General features: G+C 53.8%; 1 protein-coding gene across 3 annotated transcripts in view; it reads left to right on the forward strand.

The window, feature by feature from the left end:
• Nucleotides 1–4,637: 4,637 nt before the first annotated feature.
• Nucleotides 4,638–22,809, forward strand: part of FAM171B (family with sequence similarity 171 member B) — a 62,273-nt gene continuing 44,101 nt past the window's right edge. The window contains exon 1 of one of the 3 annotated variants that reach the window (XM_041722196.1): nt 4,638–4,975. In XM_041722196.1, the coding sequence (XP_041578130.1) occupies nt 4,759–4,975 (217 nt within the window). In that variant the 5' untranslated portion in view covers nt 4,638–4,758. Of the gene's footprint in view, nt 4,976–14,697; nt 14,729–17,032; nt 17,742–22,809 lie in introns of those variants that run through there. The other 2 variants (XM_041722197.1, XM_041722199.1) reach the window with 2 other exon arrangements.

Genomic DNA, 22,809 nt, shown 5'->3' on the forward strand with positions numbered 1-22,809 from the left:
GTTCCACCACCGGTGCCCGAGGGTTCCCCTTTCTCCACATCCTGCCAACACGTATTACTTCTGGTCTTTTTGGGAAGAGCCATGCTAACAGGTGTGAAGTGATGGCTCGTCGGGGGTTCGGCTCTCGCGTCCCCGATGATCAGTGACCGGAGCCTCTTGGCGCGCCCGTTGGCCGTCAGCCTGTCTTCCTTGTAAAATGTCTGTTCACATCCTCTGCCCACGTCTAAATCGTACTGTTTGGATCTTTTTTTTGCTACTGATTTGTGTGAGTTCTTTATATATTTGGGGTATTGACCCCTTATTGGATATGTTATTCACGAATATTTTCTCCCGTTCTTTAGATTGCCTTTTCATTTTGCTGATGGTTTCCTTTGCTGTGTGGAAGCTTTATAGTTTGATGTACTTACATTTTTGTAATTTTTGCTTTTGTTGCCTTTGCTTTTGGAGTCAGAAGCAAAACTTCACAAGACTTTTGATTTTCAGAAGTCAAAAACTCACTGTCAAGGTGCACGTCAAGGAACTTACTGCCTAGGTTTTCTTCTAGGAGTTTTAGTCTTATATATTCAAGTCTTCAATCTTTTTTTTATATATATTTATTTTATTTTTAAGTACTCTCTACACGCACCATGGGGCTCAAAATCACAACCGTGAGATCAAGAGTCGCATGCTCCACCAACTGAGCCAGCCACTTGCCCCTCCTCTCTTTAATCCATTTTCAGTTAGTTTTTTTATATACTGTCAAATAACAGTCATTTCATTCTTTTGTATGTGGCTGTTCAGCCTTTCCAGCACCGTTTATTAAAGAGACTGTCCTTTCCTCGTTGCATATTCCTGTCTCGTGTCATAAATTAATTGACAATTTCTGCATAGTCAACTTCTGGGCTATTTTATTTGCCCATTTTTAAATTGGATTATTTTCTTGCTATTGTTTAAATTCCTCACATATTTTGGATATTAGCCCTTTAGAAGATGTGTGGTTTGCAAATATTTTCTCCCATGCTATAGGTTGTCTCTTCACTCCGGTGATTGTTTTCTTTGCCTTACAGAAGATTTTTGGTTTGATGTAGTCTCACTTGTTTTTTGCTTCTAATGCTGGTGCTTTTGGTGTCATATCCAATAAACCATTGACAAAAGTGATATCAAGAAGTCGTCCCCTATGTTTTCTTCCAGTAGTCTTATAGTTTCAGGTAGTGTAATTAAGTCTTTAACCCATTTTGGATATTTATTTATTTATTTATTTATTTATTTATTTGAGACAGAGAGAGTGAGCATGAGTGGCAGGGAGGAGCAGAGGGAGAGGGAGCAGCAGACTCCCCGCTGAGCAGGAAGCCCCATGTGGGGCTCCATCCCAGGACCCCAGGATCATGACCTGAGCTGAAGGCAGATGCTTAATTGACTGAACTACCCAGGTGCCCTGTCTTTAACCCATTTTGGATATTTATTTATTTATTTATTTATTTATTTATTTATTTATTTATTTATTTTATTTTTAAATTTTTTAAAAAAGATTTTATTTATTTATTTATTTATTTATTTATTTATTTATTTATTTATTTATTTATTTATTTTATTTTTAAATTTTTTAAAAAAGATTTTATTTATTTATTTATTTATTTTATTTTTAAATTTTTTAAAAGATTTTATTTATTTATTTATTTGAGACAGAGAGAGTGAGCATGAGTGGCAGGAGGAGCAGAGGTAGAGGGAGCAGCAGACTCCCCGCTGAGCAGGAAGCCCCATGTGGGGCTCCATCCCAGGACCCCAGGATCATGACCTGAGCTGAAGGCAGATGCTTAATTGACTGAACTACCCAGGTGCCCTGTCTTTAACCCATTTTGGATATTTATTTATTTATTTTATTTTTAAATTTTTTAAAAAAGATTTTATTTATTTATTTGAGACAGAGAGAGTGAGCATGAGTGGCAGGAGGAGCAGAGGTAGAGGGAGCAGCAGACTCCCTGCTGAGCAGGAAGCCCCATGTGGGGCTCCATCCAGGACCCCAGGATCATGACCTGAGCTGAAGGCAGATGCTTAATTGACTGAACTACCCAGGTGCCCTGTCTTTAACCCATTTTGGATATTTATTTATTTATTTGAGACAGAGAGAGTGAGCATGAGTGGCAGGAGGAGCAGAGGTAGAGGGAGCAGCAGACTCCCTGCTGAGCAGGAAGCCCCATGTGGGGCTCCATCCAGGACCCCAGGATCATGACCTGAGCTGAAGGCAGATGCTTAATTGACTGAACTACCCAGGTGCCCTGTCTTTAACCCATTTTGGATATTTATTTATTTATTTGAGACAGAGAGAGTGAGCATGAGTGGCAGGAGGAGCAGAGGTAGAGGGAGCAGCAGACTCCCCGCTGAGCCTGAAGCCCCCCATGTGGGGCTCCATCCCAGGACCCCAGGATCATGACCTGAGCTGAAGGCAGATGCTTAATTGACTGAACTACCCAGGTGCCCTGTCTTTAACCCATTTTGGATATTTATTTATTTATTTGAGACAGAGAGAGTGAGCATGAGTGGCAGGAGGAGCAGAGGTAGAGGGAGCAGCAGACTCCCTGCTGAGCAGGAAGCCCCATGTGGGGCTCCATCCAGGACCCCAGGATCATGACCTGAGCTGAAGGCAGATGCTTAATTGACTGAACTACCCAGGTGCCCTGTCTTTAACCCATTTTGGATATTTATTTATTTATTTGAGACAGAGAGAGTGAGCATGAGTGGCAGGAGGAGCAGAGGTAGAGGGAGCAGCAGACTCCCTGCTGAGCAGGAAGCCCCATGTGGGGCTCCATCCAGGACCCCAGGATCATGACCTGAGCTGAAGGCAGATGCTTAATTGACTGAACTACCCAGGTGCCCTGTCTTTAACCCATTTTGGATATTTATTTATTTATTTGAGACAGAGAGAGTGAGCATGAGTGGCAGGAGGAGCAGAGGTAGAGGGAGCAGCAGACTCCCCGCTGAGCCTGAAGCCCCCCATGTGGGGCTCCATCCCAGGACCCCAGGATCATGACCTGAGCTGAAGGCAGATGCTTAATTGACTGAACTACCCAGGTGCCCTGTCTTTAACCCATTTTGGATATTTATTTATTTATTTGAGACAGAGAGAGTGAGCATGAGTGGCAGGAGGAGCAGAGGTAGAGGGAGCAGCAGACTCCCTGCTGAGCAGGAAGCCCCATGTGGGGCTCCATCCAGGACCCCAGGATCATGACCTGAGCTGAAGGCAGATGCTTAATTGACTGAACTACCCAGGTGCCCTGTCTTTAACCCATTTTGGATATTTATTTATTTATTTGAGACAGAGAGAGTGAGCATGAGTGGCAGGAGGAGCAGAGGTAGAGGGAGCAGCAGACTCCCTGCTGAGCAGGAAGCCCCATGTGGGGCTCCATCCAGGACCCCAGGATCATGACCTGAGCTGAAGGCAGATGCTTAATTGACTGAACTACCCAGGTGCCCTGTCTTTAACCCATTTTGGATATTTATTTATTTATTTGAGACAGAGAGAGTGAGCATGAGTGGCAGGAGGAGCAGAGGTAGAGGGAGCAGCAGACTCCCCGCTGAGCCTGAAGCCCCCCATGTGGGGCTCCATCCCAGGACCCCAGGATCATGACCTGAGCTGAAGGCAGATGCTTAATTGACTGAACTACCCAGGTGCCCTGTCTTTAACCCATTTTGGATATTTATTTATTTATTTGAGACAGAGAGAGTGAGCATGAGTGGCAGGAGGAGCAGAGGTAGAGGGAGCAGCAGACTCCCCGCTGAGCCTGAAGCCCCCCATGTGGGGCTCCATCCCAGGACCCCAGGATCATGACCTGAGCTGAAGGCAGATGCTTAATTGACTGAACTACCCAGGTGCCCTGTCTTTAACCCATTTTGGATATTTATTTATTTATTTGAGACAGAGAGAGTGAGCATGAGTGGCAGGAGGAGCAGAGGTAGAGGGAGCAGCAGACTCCCTGCTGAGCAGGAAGCCCCATGTGGGGCTCCATCCAGGACCCCAGGATCATGACCTGAGCTGAAGGCAGATGCTTAATTGACTGAACTACCCAGGTGCCCTGTCTTTAACCCATTTTGGATATTTATTTATTTATTTATTTATTTGTCCCCCCCCCCTCCTCCCGCACGCCGCCACCCTCTCCCCGCCATCCTCCCTCTTCTTGCAGACCCTCCCTCCGCGCCCCGCCTCCTCCCTCCTCCCGGACCCCTTCGCCCTCTCCCAGGCCCCGCCCTCCCCTCCCTCTCCCTCCCCCAGGCCCCGCCCCTCCTCCCGCCGCAGACCCTCGCCTCCACCCCTCTCTCCTCCTTCTCCCCTCTCCTCCGCGCCCCTCCCCCCCCCCTCCTCCGCAGAGCCCGCCCCTCCTCCGGACCCTCCCCTTCTGCAGACTGCCAGGCCCCTCTCCTCCAGCGCCCCTCCTCCTCTCCCTCTCTCCGCAGGCCCGCCCCCTCCTCCCCGGACCCTCGTCTTCTGCAGACCTCGCCTCATCCGTCGTCTGTCTCCCTCCTCCTCCCGCCTCCTCCTCCCGTCCCCTCCGCCCTCCTCCTCCTCCTCCTCCTCCTCCTCCTCCCGGCGAGGCTGTGTGCCGCAGACTGCGCGAGCGCGAGCGCCAGGGAGCGAGGCAGCCGGGAGCGGGGGCGGAGCGGGGCGGGCGGGAGCGGAGCGGGAGCGGGAGCGGGAGCGGGAGCGGGAGCGGGAGCGGGAGCGCGCAGCCCGGGCCCCGCCGCCGGAGCCCGCAATATGCCCCCGCGGCCCGCGGGCTGTCGGCCATGGCGGGGCTCGGCCGGCGCGTGCCCGGGGCGGTGCTGCTGGGCCTGGCCGCGGTGCTGCTGAGCGCGCGCCTGGTCCCCGCGGCCGCCCGCGCCGAGCTCGGCCGCTCCGACCTCAGCCTCATCCAGCAGCAGCGGCAGCGGCAGCGGCAGCGGGAGGAGGCGGCGCGGGACCGGCCGGGGCCCCCGGCGCCCTCGCCCACCGCGCCCGCCGCAGGTAGGTGCCGCCGGGGAGGGGGAGGGGGAGGGGGAGGGGGAGGGCGAGGGGAGGGACGGGGAGCCCGGCCCGGCCCGCCCCGCCTCGCCCCCGCGCCCCCTGCACGGCCCGCCCGGTGCGCGCCCCTGGGCCGTCCGCATCCCCCTTCCCTCCCGGGCTGCACGTCGGTCCGCGGGCCTCCTTCCAGGGCCACGCCGCGGGACACCACGGAACAGCCGGGGTGATGGAGGGCGGGGCGGGGCGGGGCGGGGCGAGGCCCTCAGTGCCCGCAGGGCCCCCGCGGGCCGGCCCCTGCTGCTCCCCTGCTGCTCCCCTGCTGCTCCCCTGCTGCTCCCCTGCTGCTCCCCTGCTGGCGGCGCGGCGCGGAGCGGAGGCGCAGGTGCCCGGGCTCTGGGGCGGGGGCGGGCTGCGGGCAGCAGGGGCCAACCAGGCCGCCTGCCCGCGGAGGGGGGAGGAAGAGCGAGCATCAGGGCTCCAGCAGGCTGGGCAGGTGCGCCCCGGCTCCCGCACCGTGACCCGCGCTCCCACGTTTCTTTTTGTGCAAACATCCTGCTGCCTGGTCCTGCGCACGGTGCTGGTAGAGGGCTGGAGGGGGTGGGGTCCTCCCGTCCGCCTCAGGGTCCAGCTCAGCCCCCCCCCGTCCGCCTGCAGGGTCCAGCTCAGGCCCCCCCCCCGTCCGCCTGCATGGTCCAGCTCAGCCCCCCCCCCCCCGTCCGCCTGGAGGGTCCAGCTCAGCCCCCCCCCCCCCCCCGTCTGCCTGCAGGGTCCACCTCAGCCCCCCCCCCCCGCCGTCCACCTGCAGGGTCCACCTCAGCCCCCCCCCCCGTCCGCCTGCAGGGTCCACCTCAGCCCCTCCCCGTCCGCCTGCAGGGTCCACCTCAGCCCCTCCCCGTCCGCCTGCAGGGTCCAGCCCAGGCCCCCCCCCCGTCCGCCTGCAGGGTTGAGCTCAGGACCCCCCCCCGTCCGCCTGCAGGGTCGAGCTCAGCCCCCCCCCCCCCCCGTCCCGCCTGCAGGGTCCAGCTCAGGCCCCCCCCCCCCCGTCCGCCTGCAGGGTCCAGCCCAGGCCCCCCCCCCCCGTCCGCCTGCAGGGTCCAGCTCAGCCCCCCCCCCCGTCCGCCTGCAGGGTCCAGCCCAGGCCCCCCCCCCCCGTCCGCCTGCAGGGTCCACCTCAGCCCCCCCCCCCCGCCGTCCACCTGCAGGGTCCACCTCAGCCCCCCCCCGTCCGCCTGCAGGGTCCACCTCAGCCCCCCCCCCCCCCCGCCGTCCACCTGCAGGGTCCACCTCAGCCCCCCCCCATCCACCTGCAGGGTCCACCTCAGCCCCCCCCCGTCCGCCTGCAGGGTCCACCTCAGCCCCTCCCCGTCCGCCTGCAGGGTCCAGCTCAGCCCCCGCCTGGTGACCCCCAGGTGACCCAGCCCGCCCGCGCGCTGCAGGCCCGGAGCCCCCGCAGGGACGCCGGCCCCGACCCCAGGACCCCAGAGCGTGCTCAGGAGGTCCAGCCCCAGCGTGGGGCGCCCCCGGCCAGGCACCCGTGCCCCCGAGCGACCCCGTGTTGACCCGGCCTCCCCCAGGAACCGTAATCCGTGACCCCGGGTCTGACCCCGCGGGTCTGTGTGCAGATGCGAGTCATGAGAAACTGCGACCGCGGGAGAACCGTGGCACCGAGCTGCAGATCAAAACACCTGTGAAAATGTTTCTGGAAAACGTTCTTGTTCCACAGCCTGGCAATGTTTGTTTTATTTTTAATTTCAATTTTTATTTTTTAAAGATGTATTTATTCATGAAAGAGGCAGAGAAAGAGAGAAAGAGGCAGAGACACAGGCAGAGGGAGAAGCAGGCTCCATGCAGGGAGCCCGATGGGGGACCCAATTCTGGGTCTCCAGGGTCACGCCCTGGGCCCAAGGCAGACGCTTAACCTCCGAGCCACCCGGGTGTCCCAGTGTTTGTCTTATTTACGTATTAGCTCAACCCGAATAAAGGGATCACTCTCTAGTAGATCCCATTAGAGCCTGCGGAGTGACCTACTGTGACTTGGGCTCTTCCCTGAACCACGAACTCCCCAGAGCCAGGGGCAGGCAAGGGAGCCATTCAGTTGATTGGGGTTCTGGTCCCTGTGGTGTCCATCGATGAGGCCTATGGGGAGATACGACCAATAAACGAGTGAAGATGTTCCTCGGCAGCCTTTGTCCTGCGGTTCCCTCGCAGCTGGTGACCTCTTGAGAAACGGGACATAGGATCACTCACGGCCCTCCGGGGGCTGCCCTTTCCCTTCACACCAGATGCCAGGCCCCGAGGCGTAGACCCTCCCTGTGCACCCCCCTCCGTCTCTGACCCGGTCTCAGCACACGGGCTCTGTGTGGTCCATTTGCGAGTGGGGCCTTTGCACCTGCCGTTTTCCCTGCCTGGAATTCCGAGGCTTGACGTCCCCGGGCGTGCTGGCTGTCACTGTGGCGAAGTCGCCCTTCCTGAGCAGCGCCGCTGCCTAGGAGCCCGCCGGCCCCTTTGCGTGGCTTCTTCCCCGGGGCCCTCGCCACCTGCAGCCTGTCCCGCGGGCCGGCCTCCTCCTCCTGGAACCTCGGGAGCCCCGGGGCCCGCGCCCTGCTCCCGGTCCGCCCGGTTATCCACGTTCCAAGTACTTGGAAGAGCGAGGGTCGCGCCGAGGCTCGGCTCAGTTGGCTGAACAGGTGAGTAAAGTGAACACACACGACTGCCGGCATCCAGCGTGTGCTGCTGGCTTAGCTTGTGAAATCCCGCCCCGGGGCTCAGCGGGGGGTGATGTAAAAGTAAAGAAACGTCAGACAGAAACATGCGTAAGGAGGCGTCGTGAGGTTTAGATCTTCAGCTGCTTTCGTGTGTATCCTCTGAGTGCGTCCTGTCGCCAGCGCTCACCCGAGGCCACTTCCAATCCTCTTCTGACCCGGGAGGTATTAACACGCCTCCAAGTACCTGGCAGGGAGCTTGAGTTAATTCCTCGACTCCGCTTGGTGCTTCTGATACTCTGGGCGTGTTACGTGAAGAACGACGGGCCTTGTCATGGGCAAAACTCAGAAAAGTGGCTGGTGTGTGACAGCCTCGTCGGGGCGTCGTAGAGGAGCTAAGTGTTGACAGGGCTGCGTATCCTGGGTACCCTCAGTCTCGAGGCTCCTGTGCTCTGTATGTCCCTGTGGCTGAGCAGTTAGAGGTGGGGGTGAAGGAGTTGAACATGGGATTAAAATAATCAGCGTGTTAAAAAAAGTGTCTATTTTCTCATTACCTTGTGCGTCTTTGGAGAGCGGTGGGCGCGGGGACCAGGGCTGGGGGCCGCCCGGTGGCTCCGCCGGTGCACGTGGCAGCTTGGGGGCCAGGGGAGCTGGAGAAAATAACGAGCCCCGTTTCCGATTCTCCGCGTGAGGCAGACACGGGGCACCTCCTCGAACCTTGCATGCAGAAGAAGCTTCTGGAGAGAGAGAGATTCGTGGTGTGAAAGGTTTGTACACTTCACTGACCCATGTTGTGGCCTTTCGGGTTTGGAGGCCGTCGGATGTACGGGTCAGCAGAGGAGCCTTTAGAAGCGCTGCCTGGGAGCCCCCGCGCCGCTGTCTCCCCGCACGTGCAGTCAGCCCCACTGTGCGGGCACTGGGGGCCGGGCTGGGGAGAACCGACGGCTTTGAGGTGGACGCACCCTAACTGTACCACTTTGTGTTTTTGGCATGCGAATCGGCTCCGTGACCACCCCCTGCCCGTGGCCGTGGAAGGTTCCCGCCGGCCGCCTTCCCGGGCCAGCCCTGGCCCGCAGCGAGAGACAGCTGCTGCTCGAATTCCCCTAATCACCCCGGGCGGGGCAATCCCGACTCCTTCCAGGACCTTAGTGACCCAAGGGAGCTCTTGCTTGCTCTTGGCTACTGGTTGCGAAGCACGTGCCTCTGTGCTGAATCGGAGCTCAGTTTGCGTCGGTGCAGGTTTTGTAATGTTTCTAATGTGGCCGAGGAGGAATGACCCAGTAGGGGTTTTGGAACAAAGCTCTAGCTTGCCTGCAGTTGAGTGTGCGAGTACTGACCTGGGTTCTCCTCCAGAGTACTGACCTGGGTTCTCCTCCAGAGTACTGACCTGGGTGCTCCTCCAGAGTACTGACCTGAGTGCTCCTCCAGAGTACTGACCTGGGTGCTCCTCCAGAGTACTGACCTGGGTGCTCCTTCAGAGTACTGACCTGGGTGCTCCTCCAGAGTACTGACTTGGGTGCTCCTCCAGAGTACTGACCTGAGTTCTTCTTCAGTGTACTGACCGGGTGCTCCTTCAGAGTAGTGACCTGGGTGCTCCTCCAGAGTACTGACCTGGGTGCACCTCCAGAGTACTGACCTGGGTGCACCTCCAGAGTACTGACCTGGCTGCTCCTTCAGAGTACTGACCTAGGTTTTCCTTCAGAGTACTGACCTGGGTTCTCCTCCAGCAACCGGCGAACTGGGTCAGCTGCCCTGTCGTGCCCATCCCTGTGGCTTAGTGTCATGCGTCTTAATTTCCTTTGCGCCCTGTGGCCTTGCCTGGGAAGTGGGTACGGTGCTTTCCATCAGCTCGGGGAGAGGTATGCCTCATAGTATTTACCTGGAAAATTCTGGATCTTTGAAAGCTAGGTGTTGTATGGCAGTGCGTCGGAAGCTCTCAGGGCTGCTGTGGGCTTCAAAGAGCGTGGGAGATGCCTCTTGAAGGCAGCACCCTGCAAGCAATATCCCCGTGAGCAGCATCCCCGCGCCTTGGCGTCCCAGGTCCCAGGTCCCAGGCCTGCAGAGCTCCTGGGCGCCCTGTGATTCTCGGGAGGGGATTCCTTCCACATCGGGTCACCTGTGTCAGGATGAGGTAATCGCTTTGTGTCCCTGCCACCATGTCTCATGCCGCTGGGATCCAGGTACCCAGAGTGTCCCGGGCCCGGTGGGTCCCGCTGCACCCACGCCCAGGCTTGCTGAGGCCTGGTAGCATTGCAGCACTCAGGGCAGGATCCTGGGCCCTGGGGTCCAGTCCCGCATCACACGCCCTGCTTGGGGTGGGGGTGCCTGCCTCCCCTCCCTCTGCACCTACTGCTCCCCTTGCTGCTGTGCTCGCGCTCTCTGTCAAATAAATAAATACAAAAACCTTAAATAGAGATCTCCTTGTTAAGGTTCTATGTCTTAAACAGATTAAGATTTAAATCTTAATTTATGAAACCTTAAATCTACGGGAGCAAGAACTTGATTTCTATCTCGTGTACTTCTTCTCCGAAGGAGCTTTTCTAACCAAAATAATTGAGAGGCCAGTATGCATTAGCACGATCAGTTATTGTGCTTGGTTCAGGTTTGTTTCCGTTCAGTAAAGAAATAGGAATCAAGAACGACGTTGTTTTCATTGACTTGTTAGCTCTGCCGACCTTTAGGACGCTTACTCAGCGACGGCAGTACCAGTTCGTGTGTATGGACCTGAATGCTCGCTGGCTTTAGGGGACCAGTTAGTCGGAAGCTGGGGGAGATGCCCAGACTCAAAGCGGAGCTCCCGCCGTGAGGGCCCTGGCTTATCCCTGGGACAAGAACTCCAGGGATGTTGTCGAATTCCATATCCTTTGGATTTTCTGAGATAAAATACATCCAGCATCCAGGGTTTTATTCCCACCCGCCTCGTCCGCTGCTCTATAACAGACACAGAAGCAGGATGGACGCGTGGATGGTTTGTTTTTCCTGATGGACTAACTATGCCCAGGAGTTGACAAGAAGTCGCAGGTGTCTGGGAATCGCCGGCTCACTGGATCCTGTGACCTGTTCCACCCTTGCTTGCTCTCCTGTTTTTGGAAATGATAGAAATTAAGTTGTCAAAATATGCTCAGTATCGTTAAGGGGGTTCTGTTTCTTCAACACTTTGAACATACTGCAAAGTATCTACCTGCTTTCTGTATTTAAATGAATTGGTGTGTTCCAGATATTTGCATTTAGAGACGTCTCTTCGTAAAATAAGTACTTGTCAGAGTATAATTTCTAATGTATTTGTGCTATTAGCTTTTGGACTTTGAGCAGCAGAGCTATGGTTTACTACTCCCCAAATTAATCAGTTTAACTCTCATTCATAATCACGAGCAAGAAAATCATTTTGTTTATTTATTTATTTATTAAGGAAATTGTTTAATACTAACGTGTGAAGCAGCTAATCTGAACTTCCAGTGCTATTTAGAGTGGAGAAGTGTTTAATATCAATTAAAATATGTGATAGGGGATCCCAGGGTGGCCCGTTTAGTGCCGCCTTCAGCTCAGGCCGTGACCCTGGGGTGCTGGGATCGAGTCCTGCATTGGGCCTGCTTCTCCCTCTGCCTGTGTCTCTGCCTCTCTCTCTGTGTCTCTCATGCATAAATAAATAACATCTTAAAAAAATATATATGTGATAGTTAAGAATACGAATTTTTCACTCTGCAGATTATAATAAGCCCTTTAGAAATCCTTTGCTCTTGGAACTAGGACGAGGTAGAGATGACCGGGCTCTCAGTGCTTTGCCCGGCAGGGATGGAATGGCCACCCACGTCTATATGATGGGAGCTAGAACAGACGTCGAGGTGCCCCCCGGCAGGTACAAAGTCTGATAAGGCTGATAAGCAAGAATAATTTGATGATTTCCTTGAAAAATATGACCAAAATGAGTGATTTTTAAATCCTCTAAACTTTCCCCATCAACGGATTCACGTTTGTGAGTTGAGTGAGGAGAATCAAGAGAACGTGTGGTTTACAGCTGCTTCCGGGCCACTGTCTTGCCACCAGGGAAGGGGTCGTGATTGCCCGAGCTTGGGTGAGTGCGGGGTGTGAACCTGGGGTCTGGAGAGAAAGGAGTCCGGAGTGATCTGACTCCCCGGGACGAGAACGAGGGAGGGTCCGGGGAGTGAGGCCCAGGGAGTGGAAGGTGCTCACGGGCTGTGGCTGGGGCCGTCCCTCCTCCTGGGTGTACGGGGGGGGGGGTGCTCACTGCCCTCTGCACCCGGTCCGGTTAGTGAGTGGGACGGCAGCGTGACTGGTCCTCCTGGCAGGGACCTCCTTACCCCTTAAAACAGCTGGTGCCTTCGGATGCACGTGCCTCGGGCAGTCCCCTTTCATCCTTTGGCTTCTCTGTCCCGTTTGGGGAACGGCCACCCATGCGCAGCAGACACCTTGGGCTGAGTCGCACGGCTCCGCGTTGCTTTACGTCCACGTTCCATTGTATGGTCACCTGGTGGGATGCCTCATACCTGAAAAAATCCTCCGCTCACGAGTCTTTGGCTGTCAGCCCCAAAACCCTCTACATCTTGGCTTTTGGCCTTTCCACCGAGGGATGGGGTCACTGAGATTAAGTCAATAGTCTTAATAAGGGCTCTGATGATTCTGTGAGTCATCTAATCCCTCTAGGCCTGATTCTAAACCTCAATCAGTTTTAGCAGAGGAGGACCTACCCTGGTGGTTCGCAATTTATAAAATCCTAAGCCTTTCCCCACCCACTGAAAAAAACATGTATTAATCTTTGGTCTTTAAACACCTTTGGGGTCAAAATGTCATTTCGGCTTATAAAGCCTTAAGTCCGCCGGCAGTTGGACTTGCTGCTTTCCTTACCAGAGCTGCTCTGGGCTTTCTGAGTTAATAGTGTTTGTAAACCCGCGGAAACCTGTCTGGTTTTCCTACTCACCCTTTCTGGCGCATGCCTCCCCTGGTTTTCACGAATAACTGGTTACATTGGGCAAGTTTAGATGCTGCGGAGAGTGGGTCAGCCGAGTGCGGAGTTTGTTTTGAGGGACGACTTTATATTGCAGAATTTTTTCCTTCCATTTGAAAATCCGATTGGAGAGATTTGTGTTTCGACACATTCTGATGTTCCAAAGGTCAGACAGCAGCATGTGTTGCAAAAAAGAAATAGGCACCGCTGGCCAACGCAGGCCTCCCTGTGACCGTTCCGCTCCGTGGACGTAAGGACCGGCTCAGGGTCCGGAGCTCTGCAGGGGCTGCTGCGGGGGGGGGCAGGGGGGAGGCATCACGGATCCAGCAGCTTAAAGGTCGGCCTGACGGAGGCGGATGAAGATGTACTGACCAGTGTACTGCCCTTCCCTCCCTCAGCGTCTCTTACCAGTAACACAGCATCGCGTCTATGGCTTTGGCTGATTTGCTAGGCAATAATTATGCTGTTTTTAAGAAGTAATGCTCGAGTACTGATATTGCAATCATGAAGCGTTTGGTGCCGTAATATATAGGTCGCTAAAATATCTTTATATCCCAAGACACAACGATAGGAAAAGATAGTTCATGGTTTCATTTCATTTAACACTTTCTCACGGTCTTCTCACTCCCGTCTCACGAGGTGGTCTCACCCCTTACGTTGCTTTAGGTGCCATCTCCGTGCTGAGACTCCCCAGAGCTCACCCCGTATATATCGGCCGCTTATTTTGACCTTTCTGGGGGTGTATCACAGGTGTTTCCGTGTAAGCGTGTCTAAAACTAGACACTTGCATTTTCCCCCCACACCTTCCAGAATAGAAAAATCTCCTCCTTTATTTTTTTCTTTAGTTATAATCCCTTGGAATTTATGTTTCTTAGAAGTGGGAGTTTTTAACTTTGACCACATTCTCCTTCCTTCCTTCCTTCCTTCCTTCCTTCCTTCCTTCCTGTTATTAAAAACCCATGCAGCGCCTCACTGGGCCGCGTGGGAGAGCCGGGGGTACCGTCCTGCCGTCGTCTGCACCTCCCCCTTCGTCTGCCTGTCTCCCGAGTCCTCCTCCCCTGGTCGCGTTCCCCGTCCTCACTGCCCCTGCCCTGCTTCCGTTTATTCTTCAGCCGTGCTTCAGATCGGCATACGATGGCCTTCCAGTGTCCGTTCTTGATGCTCTAAATCCACGTTCCCCAGAGCAACCACGGGGATCATCTGCTCCCCACCCCGTAGGGGTCATTTTATTTTTAAATACAAACCTGATCAAGCTTCCCAGGACATTGAGAACCAAGTCAAAGGTCTGGACGTGCCCTGACGAGGCTTTGCAGGATTTACTATTCCAGTCTCAGCTCTAGTTCTCCGCCCCTTGAGTGAGACCTCGGGGCTTCTGACACACACACGCACGCACGCATGGGGTTCACCTGGCTAATTCACCCAAAGTCCAGATGTCAGCTTAAATGCTACTTCTTCTAAACAGGTTTCCTTAGACTTTCCAAACTGAGCTGGGTTCCTCGGTGATGTGCTCTCGTAAGCTTGTTCAATGTAGGTCGTTGATTTGTAGCCAGGCACCCACCCCGGATTTCCATATTTGCCTTCCCCAGATTAGAAGTCGGATTAGAAGCCGGACTAGGTGCAATAATTGTTTTGGTTGGGGTTGTAGTCCTGCGTAAATATTTATGGAATAAGTGGATGACCCCATGTAGAGAAATATTTAATTAGATTCTTTCTTTCATTCCCATGCTTGAGGTAGCTTCTCTACAGAGGATATAAAGGGAAAGGGCATCATATAGGGAAGAGGCTGTAGGGCTTTTGGAATGAACTGGCCAAGGTTTACACGTTTGGGTTCAGGAGAGTGCCTCTTTGGAAAGTATATATATGGGAAAAGGAAATGTGTGTACTCCAATTCAGTACAATGTATATTGGTTTATATATGGGGCCAGAGGTAATATATGGGATTCCTACAGTGACTGATTTCATTCATCCTTTTTTTTTTTTTAAATAAAGCTCACCAAGTACCTACTATTTGCCAGGTGCTCCCTCACCACTGATTGCACAGGACACCCAGTGGGGACTAGACCAAGAGACCATAAATGAGAATAGAGCGTGGTAAGTGCTGTGTTGTGGGCGTGGAGAGGATACCGTGGAGACACAGGTTTAGGGGAAATCGTTTCAAAGTGATGTAAAAAGGCAAATGAAGGGGATGATTTTCTTACATCTGATTTGGATTTTTTTTCCCCCCATTTCTTTCTGTGATAACAATGTAATTCTGTTCCCTTTTATCTTTGGTATTCTCTGGAATTTTATTTCCTGCTTTTATGACTCATCATTTTGAGATTTTTTTTTTTTAGAAAAGAGAAAAAAAATAAGGCAGTTTCTTCCACAGTGTGCATGAATTTCTTGAAGACACCAGACTGATGATACACTCTTCTCTCCCAAATAGAGGAATGGAATTCAGAATTCAAGCCTAAGCCCGTTTCTTCCAGTGTAGATTTGCGGTGACCTAGGAATCAGTACTTTTTGCATTTATGTTGATAGACAGCACAAATACTTTGCCATTAAAACAGATGGCGTGTCTCCACCTTGGCCAAATTGTGCTGTTTTCTTAATATGTCTGTCCTCAACATGAACAGAGTGCAGGCCAGATGTGTCTTTTTTTTTTCTTTTAAGATTTTTAATTTATTTATTCATAAGAGACACAGAGAGAGAGAGAGAGAGGCAGAGACACAGGCGGAGGGAGAAGCAGGCTCCCTGCAGGGAGCCCAACGCGGGACTCGATCCCGGGACCCCGGGGTCACGCCCTGAGCCGAAGGCAGACGCTAAACCGCTGCGCCACCCAGGCTTCCCAGGCCCGATGTGCCTTGACGCCTCCTGTAACGTCTTTCTCTCCCATCTGTGCCAGCCTGGTGGCCATTCCCCAAATCTGTCATGAAGGCACCCTGGCTCCTCTTCTTCCCCCTCCAGTGACCCCAAATTCCATTTCCACACCCCACTGAGAAAAGCGACTTAAGAACGGTTAAGACCATATCTTGTTAAGAACGGTTGACCATCCAAACTGAGACTTTTACAAAATGTAATTACACGAAGCCGCTGCTTGTTGTCTTGCTAAATTAGAAAGTTTATGAAACCCTAATAGATAGGAATTTTATGTGTTCAGGGAGTTTTTCTCCGTTACAGTTAATCTAGAGATGTGCTCGTAGCAAGAGGCCATTTAGCTGAAGTTTACTGAAGCAGGAGGAAGGGCCTCGCCGTGACTTAAGCCATAGGCGCTGATGTATTTTTGTGGATATCGTTGAAATTTGCTCTTACCACTGAAGCCTTCTGTAATGCAGTTTATGGTTTTTTTTTTTTTTTAAAGCTCCTGAAATTTTGTCACTCTTCCAGGCTGGGGGAATTGAGACACTGAAACAGGTGGCTCACCAGGGAGAGCATATGGGCCTCCCGCGGCTGTTCTCCCTTGGGCTAGAGCCCCAGCCTGCTTGCCTCCTGGGGCTCTTGCGTGGTGTGTTGTCTCTCGGGGCTCTCGTTTACCCATCGTGCCACATGCCTCGCCATTCAGAATGTGAACTATATTTACATGGAAGAGGTAACTTATAAATTTACTAAATGGAAGACATGGTCTTAACCTGGCTGATCCACCCTCCCACCCCCATGGCGCCCATTGAATCTCTTCGGTCCTTTTTGTAATCACCTGACCTGGAGAAGCTGGCATCCCCCCTTACACTCACCTGTCACTCCATGAGGTCTTTCAAGTACACACCACAGTGTCTTTAATATCCATTGCTTCCAGGATCCCTGGGTAGCGCAGCGGTTTGGCGCCTGCCTTTGGCCCAGGGTGCGATCCTGGAGACCCGGGATCGAGTCCCACGTCGGGTTCCCGGTGCATGGAGCCTGCTTCTCCCTCTGCCTGTGTCTCTGCCTCTCTCTCTCTCTCTGTGACTATCATAAATAAATAAAAATTAAAAAAAAAATCCATTGCTTCCGTTTTGTTCACAGCTGCTTGCTCTGCCAGGTGCCACTGCACCCCCCCCCCCCATATGTTGGGTCTGTGGTAGTGACTCATTAGGGCTCCCTCTTCTTTTCCTCCCTCTCACTCAGACCATCCCTCACTGCTGGGCCTCTTCCCGCAGCATTGCTTTCTTGTCTTAAGCTTTTCATTGTATTGTCATGCAAATGTGAAGTCTTCTGACAGGCTTCGACTTCCCTCCAACTTTTTGTAATGAATATTTTGAAATGTACTGAAGAATTGAAATAGTAGGATGAATATCTGCGTATCCTTCACCACGATGCAACGGTTGTCAAAATTTTGTCGTATTTGCTTTATCTCTGTTACAGTTTGCTTTATCTCCGTGCGCGCGCACGCACGCTCACTCGCACATGCACCCACATGCACGTGCACGCACTTGGTGTTGAGGAGCCAATTAAACCATACCCGTAAAAAAATAATAAAATAAAATAAAATAAACTGTAGCCGTGTGGCTCTGGACTTTTGATCCCTGCAAGTGTCAGCCTGCCTCTCTTAACATCTAGGTGACTGTCACTGGACAAGCAGTAATCCTTCGGAAATGGTAAAATAGGTAACGACTTTTTAGTGAACTGTATAAAAATTAATGAGGAGAAGGTAGGGCTTCAAGTAACGAATGAGTGAATCTTACAGACCATATGTGGCAAAGTTTTAAGGGCTCTGTGTGGTTGGCTTGTTACATCTGTGCAGGTAACACTCTATTTACACTACAGGTGCACCACGCGACTGAGCCTCGCGGGAAGGTAGCATTGTCGTCCGTGACTCCCCGGAATATGCTCTGCGAGGCTTCCAGTTCATTTTGTGCTTTGGTCATGACTTTCCAGTCAGAGTCGATTGTTTGCAAGTAACTTCGGCGAGGTCATAACGTAGAATTCTCTGGCACATCTCTTCCCGTTTCTTCCGCTGCCCGCATCCGTCCACGTTTGGTGGTGGCCATGAGAAGACGTGAGGCCTAAGCGTTCTCGTCCGCCTTGCGCCTCGCCGTGTGCACGGAGAGGAGACGCCGTACACGGAGGTGGAGCCCCCGGGTCCAGGCGTTCCCCGCGCCCGGCCGCATAGCTGTTACCCTCGTGTTTGGCTTGCGCTGCCTTTCCTTGTGTAAGTTGATAAATTCCCATTTTTGCCTCAGCAGGCTCTGGTTGGGTTTCTGATCACCGAGAAGCCAGAGCAGGCCCCGAATGTTGTTTCCTGCCCTGAGTCCCAGCTCCACACAGATTTAACATCTGCCGGCATCTCTCTCCCCAGGGGCACCGTCCTGCCTCCCTCTGTCACCTCTAACTACCCCCAGGCCCAGCTGGCTGAGCTCCACTTGCTCCACAGAGCTTCCAGGCCGTGCTTGGTTTTCTCCTTCTAGATCACGTAGGGCCTCTATTTGGAGACACAGTATTTGATAACCTGGTGCTTTAGTCTGTCCTTGTTCCCGGAGCGCTTCTTTTGTCCTTCTCTTGAGCTTCTGAACTCCCTTTGGGCACAGATGTGTGCATCCACCACTTCCTGCCCTGGAATCCTCGTGCTCAGGAAGCGCTCGGGGAAGCGTGTTGATCCATAGCGTCATTCTGACCGTACCTGTTGACAGGAGCATCGAAGGAAATCCGAGTGTCTTCCGCTGTTCGTATATCTACTCCTCATGCCCATCACAGGGCTCGACACGTAGTCAGCACTGCCAAAACGTACGGTCATTAAAAAAAAAGTGTGTTTGTTCTTAGACTTAGGAGTTGGGGGCAAATGCTGACGGTATTAAAATGAATTTGAAGCCACGAATTGAGAAATGCTGTGATGCTCTAGGGTGGAGAGCCGCGGCGCGGTCAAGCTACTGGCCTACCGAGGCGGGTGCTCACACCTGAGCCCTCTAGAGAGGCCGGCATGTCCTGCCCTATATTTCTGTTTCCTTCCATTTTTACTTTTTTTTTTTTTTTTGTCCCTCATACTTTGTTTTGTCACAGTTTGCAGCATGATGAGGGCCTCATGCCTCTCACTCCCGCCCCCTTCGCGTCCCTCGCTCAGGCGCCGGTTTGCAGAAGGGACCTTCTCATCCCCTCAAAATACTGCCCGCGGCCACTGGTGATAAACAGGTTTCTAAGTGCCCTGGCACAGGTGCCCCCGTGACTGTGGCCTCGAAGACCACCCAGCGGAAGCCGTCTGTCCCGCGGCCTGGCGGAGCCCACAGCAAACCCCTTGTCGGCACTAAAGAGCCGCGTGACGAGCTGAATATTAGTTCACGGCTGTGGTGTGGGACGGCGCCGCCCTGGAAAATTCCGGGCACGGAGAGCCAGGGCGGCGGCCTTGGGACCGGGGGTGGTGAGCTGGGCAGGATGCGTCTGCGCCCGGGCCCGCGTCCCTGTCGGGGCAGAGGGCGCGTGTGGCCCCCGAGCCCGGGCCCGAGGCCGCTGTGCCACCGTGTGCGGCCTCAGAGCTGCTGCGAGTATCCGGTGACACGTGCGACGCTCCTGGAGGCCCGCGCGCGATTCCCGGAGGGCGCTGCTCGTCCAGGCAGCGCTGGGACGTCGGGGTGCCTGCTGCGGTGTGTCGCCGGGGACGGCGACCTGGCGCCCTCACGGCCCCGCCTGGCGGCTGGCGATGGGCCTCCGTGCTCCTCGGTCAGGCCGCCTCTCGACGCGCCTGAGTGTTTCCGTCGTCGGAAGTCCTGCAGCCTACCGCGGAGTGGGTCACCTGCCGAGCCACGAGTGTCCTCGGAGGGGCCTCGAGCAGGTGGGCGAGCCTGGCGAGCGGCTCAGCCGCGGGCTCCGGGTTGTGGCCGTTCCACTGCTCCTTTCGTTGCGCTGAGAAGACAAACTGGCTTTCAGGACTGAACTCAGACGCTCGTCTCTGTTGTTATTTTTTTCCCGCCCAGAGAACTTAACCTGAGCGAGAATATTCTCAGGTGCAACAGGCCGATGATGCTGGCTCTGGTTCTTCGGAAAACTTTGTATTCAATGGATAGTGTTTTTTCTCTGTAGAAAGAACGAGAATGTTTTGCAGGTGTCGGGGAGGAGTGTTTGTCCGTCAAACGGTGTCCGGAAACGTTCTCAGAAAAGGCCTCTGCTGCGAGGCAGGCAAAATCTTACGTATTTTTGATTATAGAGAGGAGGCGTAAATCGTGTTTCCTCTAGTAGCGCCAGGTACTCCCCTGGCCAGGTACTCCCCGGCCAGGTACTCCCCCGGCCAGGTATTCTTCTGGCCAGGTACTGCCCCAGCCAGGTATTCTTCTGGCCAGTTACTCCTCCTGCCAGGTACTGCCCCAGCCAGGTATTCTTCTGGCCAGGTACTCCCTCGCCAGGTATTCTTCTGGCCAAGTACTCCTCCGGCCAGGTACTCCCCTGGCCAGGTATTCATCTGGCCAGGTACTCCCCCGGCCAGGTATTCTTCTGGCAAGGTACTGCCCCAGCCAGGTATTCTTCTGGCCAGGTGCTCCTCTGGCCAGGTACTGCCCCAGCCAGGTACTCCCCGGCCAGGTATTCATCTGGCCAGGTACTGCCCCAGCCAGGTACTCCCCAGGTCAGGTGCTCCTCCACAGCACAGAGGGTCATTCACATCCTAATGGAAGCAGCTGATTGATTAACTTATTGGTCTTAGAGGATCGCATTCTGTGAAACCCGAGGCTGACTGAATTCTGGGGCTGGTAGGGTAGTTGCACCGCACAAGTTCAGAATCTTCTGCTGTCAGCCACATTCCCGAATACAACACATTTAAGCAGCTATCCTTAAAACATGGGATGAAAGATTGGACTAGAATTTTATTTTATTTTATTTTAAACATTTTATTTATTCCTTCATGAGAGACCCAGAGAGAGAGGCAGAAACCCAGGCAGAGGGCGAAGCAGGCTCCACGCGGGGAGCCCGATGCGGGACTCGAACCCAGGACCCTGGGGTCGTGAAGGCAGCCGTTCATGCCTGAGCCCCGGGGGCCCTGGGCCGGAGCTGCAGAGCGCACGCCAGGAGCGAGTCTCCGCAGTCCTCGCCGCGCCCCTTGGTCGGTGGGGGCCCGGGGAGTCCTGGGCAAGGTAGGGCAGGTGGAGCGCGGCGGGGCCTTGCCAAGACTCCTGGCCACGGGCGGCCCGTGTGCAGACCTCGGCGACGCCGGCCGCGGGCGGTTGGGAGGACAAGGGCTGACTGACGGGAGCGAGCAGGTGGGCATCGCGTCCTCCGTCCCCCGTGGGCAGCGGTGGCGGGCGGGAGTGGTGGCGCCGGCTGGCAGCTGGGACCCGCCTCGGCCCGGTGGCCTGGGCCAGCTTCGCGGGCTCCGCCGCAGGCGCGAACGGGCCTTTCCATGAGGTGCTCCTGGGTCCGGGACGCCCGGGAGCCTGAATGCGGTGCAGCTCGAGGTGGGGGGGGGAGCGACGGGCTCTCCCCGGCCCCCCGAGGCCCCCAGGCTGCGCGGCAGGTGCTGCTCCAGGCCCGACCCCGTGTGCAGCGCAGCACGAGGCGCCCCCGGGACCCTGGAGGGGCCGGTCCCGGAAGGGAGGACGCGGGCTCCTTCCTGGTGGCCCCGGGCCCCAGTGTGGGGTCCCTGGAGACGGGCCTGGGCAGGCGCGGCCGCCGTCCCCCATGCACCTGCGAGGAGGCTCGGCTCGTGGAACCCGGGGCGGGACACACAACCTAGGATTTGGGGTTGGCGCCTTTGAAGTGACTCGCATCTTCACGGTACGAATAGGTTCTCCTGCTTCCGCTTTGGTTTAAGGCACTTTCATCTTAATCATGGACCATTTCAGACGCGGCCGCGCCGTCGTGTACGATGCACGTCCCGCTCCCCTCCCAGCTCACCGGGTATTAGCCTTGGGCTGCACTTGCTCCGGATTTTCCTCTCCCTCTCTAGGGAATAAAAATCGAGGGTGAATCAAGCCCCACTTTCCTCCTTTTATCCACATTATCCAGAATTATGATCACGTCTTTATACGTCCTATCATCATTATTCTGAAGTGTCCATCTGTTTGTTCGGAAAACCGTAACAGGTATAGGTACATACGTATCTTTTTGCAGTTTGATTATTTTTTTCATGTGACGGCAGGTTGGGGGGACTTGGCACATGAACACCATTAGGCCAGCTTACCTGCTGCGTGGTACCTGGCGGTAGCAGAAGGGCACGCTGGCGCCCGGCGAGGCTGTCGCCGCAGCGCACGGGGCTCAGGCTAGCGGGTGTCTGCTTGCACGCAAGTCTAAGAATTTATATGTTTTTCGTGCAGAGAAATCGAATCGCCACATGGGATGGGTGTGCACTTCCCTGTTTCCAGGTCCGTCCAAGTGCTTCTCGAACGTAGCTGTAGGGTTTGCATTTTCCTGATGATATAGGCGCCTAACATTTTTTTTTTTTCAAATTTTTCTTCTACTTTTCTTCTCTGTGAGTTGTCTTTTCTGTAGGCATGGTCTGTTTTTCTCCCTTTTCTTTTTTTTTTTCTCCCTTTTCTTTCTTAGATTTTGTACTTTTCCCATATCTTTAGCAATCTTTGTAGTTTATATTTTTTGCAGATTCCTTTCCCCAGTGTCTGGCTTGTCTTTTACCAATATTTTTTAAGAGTCTTTAGAGTGTTTTGTGGAAAATTTTCGATATTTTGACATAGCGAAATTTTTTATTCATCGCATTTATGTATCCAGCTTACGAGTTCTTTCCCTAATCTAATGTTATTTTAAAAACCCTCTGAGTTTAATTCTAAAAGTTTTCCTGTTCATATTTAAGTGTTTAATCCATCTGGAATTTATTTTTGTGTAAGGAGTGAGGTATAGACATAGACGAAATAATCAATTTTTCAAAAGTCCTTCAATACCTATACACGTTACATTCTTTATTCTGTTTTTAGTTCACAGTGGGCTTCAAGAACTATTAGAACATTTAAAAAGTAGTTATACTTTAATGCAGGATGTACAGGAATTTGTATTGGATGCATCAGATCTGGTGTTTAAATATGTGTTCTTTTCTCCTGAATTATTTATTTATACAGTAATACTGCTTTCAAAGCTTTTAAGATGAAAATGGTCCTAAAAAAAAAAAAAAAGAAAAAGAAAAAGAAAAGAAAATGGTCCTTGCCGATGTAATACAGGTGTGAAGGACGCTGCAGGACTAGCCTAGAAGGATGTCAGCGAATCATTCTACTGTGGGCGATGCTGTGCTCCGGGTCTGCTGAGGCTGACGGGGCGTGCGGGGTGTCGGGGGGACACTACCAGTTCACCTCAGA

Source organism: Vulpes lagopus, chromosome 11 (assembly GCF_018345385.1).
Source record: "Vulpes lagopus strain Blue_001 chromosome 11, ASM1834538v1, whole genome shotgun sequence".
Classification (NCBI taxonomy): Eukaryota; Metazoa; Chordata; class Mammalia; order Carnivora; family Canidae; genus Vulpes; species Vulpes lagopus.